This window comes from Orycteropus afer, unplaced genomic scaffold (assembly GCF_000298275.1).
Source record: "Orycteropus afer afer isolate SDZICR_OR568_19922 unplaced genomic scaffold, OryAfe1.0 scaffold00135, whole genome shotgun sequence".
Classification (NCBI taxonomy): domain Eukaryota; kingdom Metazoa; phylum Chordata; class Mammalia; order Tubulidentata; family Orycteropodidae; genus Orycteropus; species Orycteropus afer.
The window spans coordinates 4,894,818-4,898,962 of NW_006921722.1; the positions used below are offsets into that span (position 1 = coordinate 4,894,818).

Sequence of the window (4,145 nt, forward strand, 5' to 3'; positions counted from 1 at the left end):
TTTTTTTTTTTTGCAATTGTTCTTGTTTGTTTATGTGGCTTGTATTTTATTTTCTCAATGGTTTCTTGTTTTGTTTTTTTTCTTTCATTTTTCTGTGAGTGGGAGACAGCAACCATTCCCACAGAACTCAACCACACCCATACCTCCTGGAGCCCCACCCACTGAGTGAGGGTCACCACTTGCTTTTGTACCACCTGACCAATGATAGATGGTGGACAGTATCAGCCTGACTCACCCTCAACTGCTCTTTACGAACGGCTAACAGAGATATGTACACACACTCTCATTCTCTATCACACCCCAGGAGACAGGTGGTGAGTGCCTAAGTACTAACAACCAGTGAATAAAGGAGCATAGCACCCTGCTCCACAGACAGCAAAACAAAACAAAGAAAAAAAAATCTTGCATAAATCACACCAACATACAACCACAAATTAAACATAGATATAATGACATCATAATGTCTCGAAGGGAATAGACCATCACAGTCCACACAAAGAAGCAAAATACCACTTTAGGGAGAAGTTCATCTGAAGTCCCCTCCTCAACCAGCACTAATTTGGGATGTTCCAGATAGTCACCTGAGTCAGACAGAGTGTTATCACAGAGGCACTGACAATTCCTAAGGGTTGGAATCATCAACAGTCTTTTCAAGGTCACTCTGAGGAGCACACAGTTCTGGTATAAAGGTCACACACACCACCTGAGGCATGTGGGTGGGTGAGAAGTGTGGGCATGGGATAAAATTCCCAGAGACAACTTCAGACACAGATTCCAAAACTGCTACATTGCAAGCAACTAAATGGAACAGAGAGGATGACTCAGAAAGTGGCCTGAGTGATGGCCAGGATACTGCTGACTAACATTCATGGACAAAGTCTGAGCTGTGTTCCTCAGGAAATGTGAGATGAAAGACAATGACTCAAAATCAACTGTTTCATACAGTCATTTTAAGTATCTATGTGTCACTAAATTGATAGTGTAAATAGTCTATAAGTAAACATTTGATTATTTTTATTCTTAAAACAAGTAAATTCCATTAAGTATGAAGAGTCTAAATATTTCATTGGAAAACTGTGAGACAGGCTTATCAACAGACTGATGCATGGTCCCCAAGCATAAAATATTTACTACCAGGAGCTGTGAGGAAGGGTCTGTTTAGGAGCAAAGTAGGAAAGGCCAACTGTCAATTACCATCTGAAGGAGCTCTGGTAGCATAGTGCCTAAGGCACCTGACTGCTAACTAGAAGGCTGGCAGTTCAAACCCACCAGCCACTCCTCGGAAGGAAGGTTGGGCAATCCTACTTCCGTAGTGTTACTGCCTCGGAAACCCAAGGAGGGGTTGCTGTGAGTCAGGTCCGACTCGAGGCACATAACAACAACACAGTCACCTTAATATAGTGCTTTGATCTCAGAACACTCAGCAGGTCTCTCGTAGGGGCTGAAAGGATGAACTCTGCTGCCATCTCCAGGTCCTAGGGTCAGAGTGACACAGACACTTCTTTAGAGTCAGCTTTTTTGACAGTAAGATAAAAACTAAAGAAGAAGAAGAAATCAGTCATCAGGACTGTTAACTCACCTTTCTTAACATTTTAGCAAATCCAAGTGCCTTGGAGGCCCTTTCTCTGGCTTCGTGGAAGAGCTCCTTCAGTGCTCGGCTAATCTCTATAACAGATCGCCTGGAAGGTGGATGGGAATCCAGTCAGGAAGCATCAGGAGACACCCCAGAATCGCAAGAGACATTCGCCAATAAAGCTGAGGCATAGTCCAAATCATGTTAATACGGGAAGACTGCAGATGTTTACAACAGGGACAAGCAATTAGCAATACTGTATTCCGAAACAGTCAGAGGCTTGTTCCCTGCAGTTTTCTAGAAAACACCCATGTTCTTTAAATATAAGTGGAACCTTCAAGTAACAGTAAATTCCATATTCTAGAGATTTTCTTTTGCTAATTCTGTGGAGTTTGAAATAATTAATTAGGATAATTAAGAAGGACTATATACAATATGAGCTCACAAAGGTATGCTAAGTGGTAATTTGGAAATGCTGTCTTGCATGGTATCTGCTGATTTCCATGGTGTAAATACTCCCATTGTAGCTGATTTCATGGTACCAGTATATCATCTCTGACCAAGAAGCTGGAAAGCAACACATGCAAGCAGCTTTCAGAAAGCAGCACAAGCGAACACCAGTGCACCCCGGGCCATGGGCCCCCCTTTAGGACCCATCCCAGGAAAAGAGCCAGTTAGACCTCCTGAGAGAGAGCCTTCTCCAGTTAGCCATCTAAGGGCTTCAATTCCCACTTTAATTTTGAATTTACCATGTGAGTTCTCAAAACTACAAGACCTTCTGCAAACACGCTTACTACTCCTTTTCTCAGCTATTCCATATTCTCCCAGGTGAGAATCTATGCGGGAAGTCTTTCTGTAACCCTGACCATAAAGACTAAATTATTTCTCATGACAGTTTGAGTGTTGAAAAGAAACATTTCAGCTCTGGAGAAGTCAGTTCTACCTGAGCATCTGCCAAGATGAAATCATATGAAATTGCTAACATATGGCCACAAAACAGAATTACGGCTGGTATCCATGCACAAAACCTGCAACGTCACACGGCTCAACCTAAATGCCACGTGCACAGAGCTAGAGGAAATGCAAGAGACGAACAAGCCAGTTTCAGGTATTTAAGCTTAAAGTTCACAGGAGGGATAAGCTAAGAATACAAACAGCCAAAATACACTAAACGTCACAAAACCTGTTAATAGGCTGATCGATACTTCTTGTTGTGAGGTACCATCGGCTCAGCTCCGACTCGTACGAAAGAACGAAACACTGCCAGGTCCTCCAACATCCTCACGATCCTTACAATGTTTGAGCCCATCACTGAAGTCACTGTGTCAAGCCATCTCATTGAGGGCTTCCCCCCTTTTCTCTACTTTATCAAGCATGATACCCTTCTCCAGGAAATAGGCCCTGCTGACAACATGACCAAAGTAGGTGACAAGAAGTCTGGCCACTCTTGCTCCTAATGAGACTTCTAGCTGCACTTCTCTCAGGACAGATTTGTTCATTCTTCTGACAGTCCATGGTATTTTCAGTATTTTTCATTAACATTACATTTCAAAGGCATCAATTTTTCTTCAGTCTTCCTTTTCATTGTCCAGCTTTCACATGCATACAAGAAGATTTTGCTCAAAGAATGTTTCAATATTGCAACTCGACACTTAAATTTTTTCTTCAGTTCTTTCACCTTTCTCATTCACATCACCAGTAATTATCAACGTGACCTGAATGCATGTTTGCTCAACTTCAGAATGCAGAAGTTGGCAAAAAATCTTCAATTTCTTCATCTTGGGCTGCAGGGTTGGTACATAAATTTGAACAATAGTAGCATTAACTGGTCTTCCTTGTGTTGTTGTCGTTGTCAGGTGTCCTCAAGTTGGCTCTGACTTACAGCGACCCTACTATGCACAGCAGAAGGAAACACTGCCTGGTCCTATGCCAGCTTCACAATCCTTGCTAGACCTGAGCCCATGGTTGCAGCCACTGTGTCAACCCATCTCATTGAGGGCCTTCCCCTTTGTCATTGACCCTCCACTTTACCAAGCATGACATCCTTCTCCAGGGAATAGTCCCTTCTGACAACATGACCAAGGTCGGTAAGACGAAGTCTGGCCATTCTCACTTCCAAGGAGCATTCTGGCTACACTTCTTCAAGGACAGATTTGTTAGCTCTTCTGGCGGTCCATGGTACTTTCAGTATTCTTTGCAAACACCACAACCCAAAGGCATCAACTCTTCATCAGTCTTCCCTATTTGTTGTGCTTTCACGTGCACGTGAGGCAACTAAAAATACCATGGCTTGGGTTAGGAGCATCTGAGTCTTCAAAGAGCCATCTTTGCTGGTCAGCACTTGAAAGAGGTCTTTTGGAACAGAATGCCCAGATACTGCCAGTACAATATGGCATCCGATTTCTTGCTACTTCCATTGGTGTTGATTGTAGAACCAAGCAATACAAAATCTTTGACAACTTCAATCTTCTCTCCATTTATCATGATACTACTTACTGATTCAGTTTTGAGGATCTTTGTTTCCTTTATGTCAAGATGTAATCCATACTGGAGACCACAGTCATTAATCTTC

The 4,145-nt window shown here is 42.6% G+C and overlaps 1 protein-coding gene across 1 annotated transcript in view; it reads right to left on the reverse strand.

Moving 5' to 3' along the window:
• MAP3K4 (mitogen-activated protein kinase kinase kinase 4) overlaps nt 1–4,145 on the reverse strand; it is a 109,339-nt gene that overhangs the window by 52,861 nt on the left and 52,333 nt on the right. Inside the window, exons 8-9 of the mRNA XM_042781574.1 lie at nt 1,580–1,679; nt 1,392–1,475 (exon numbers count right to left, since the gene is read on the reverse strand). Of these exons, the coding sequence (XP_042637508.1) occupies nt 1,392–1,475; nt 1,580–1,679 (184 nt within the window). The remainder of the gene's footprint in view (nt 1–1,391; nt 1,476–1,579; nt 1,680–4,145) is intronic.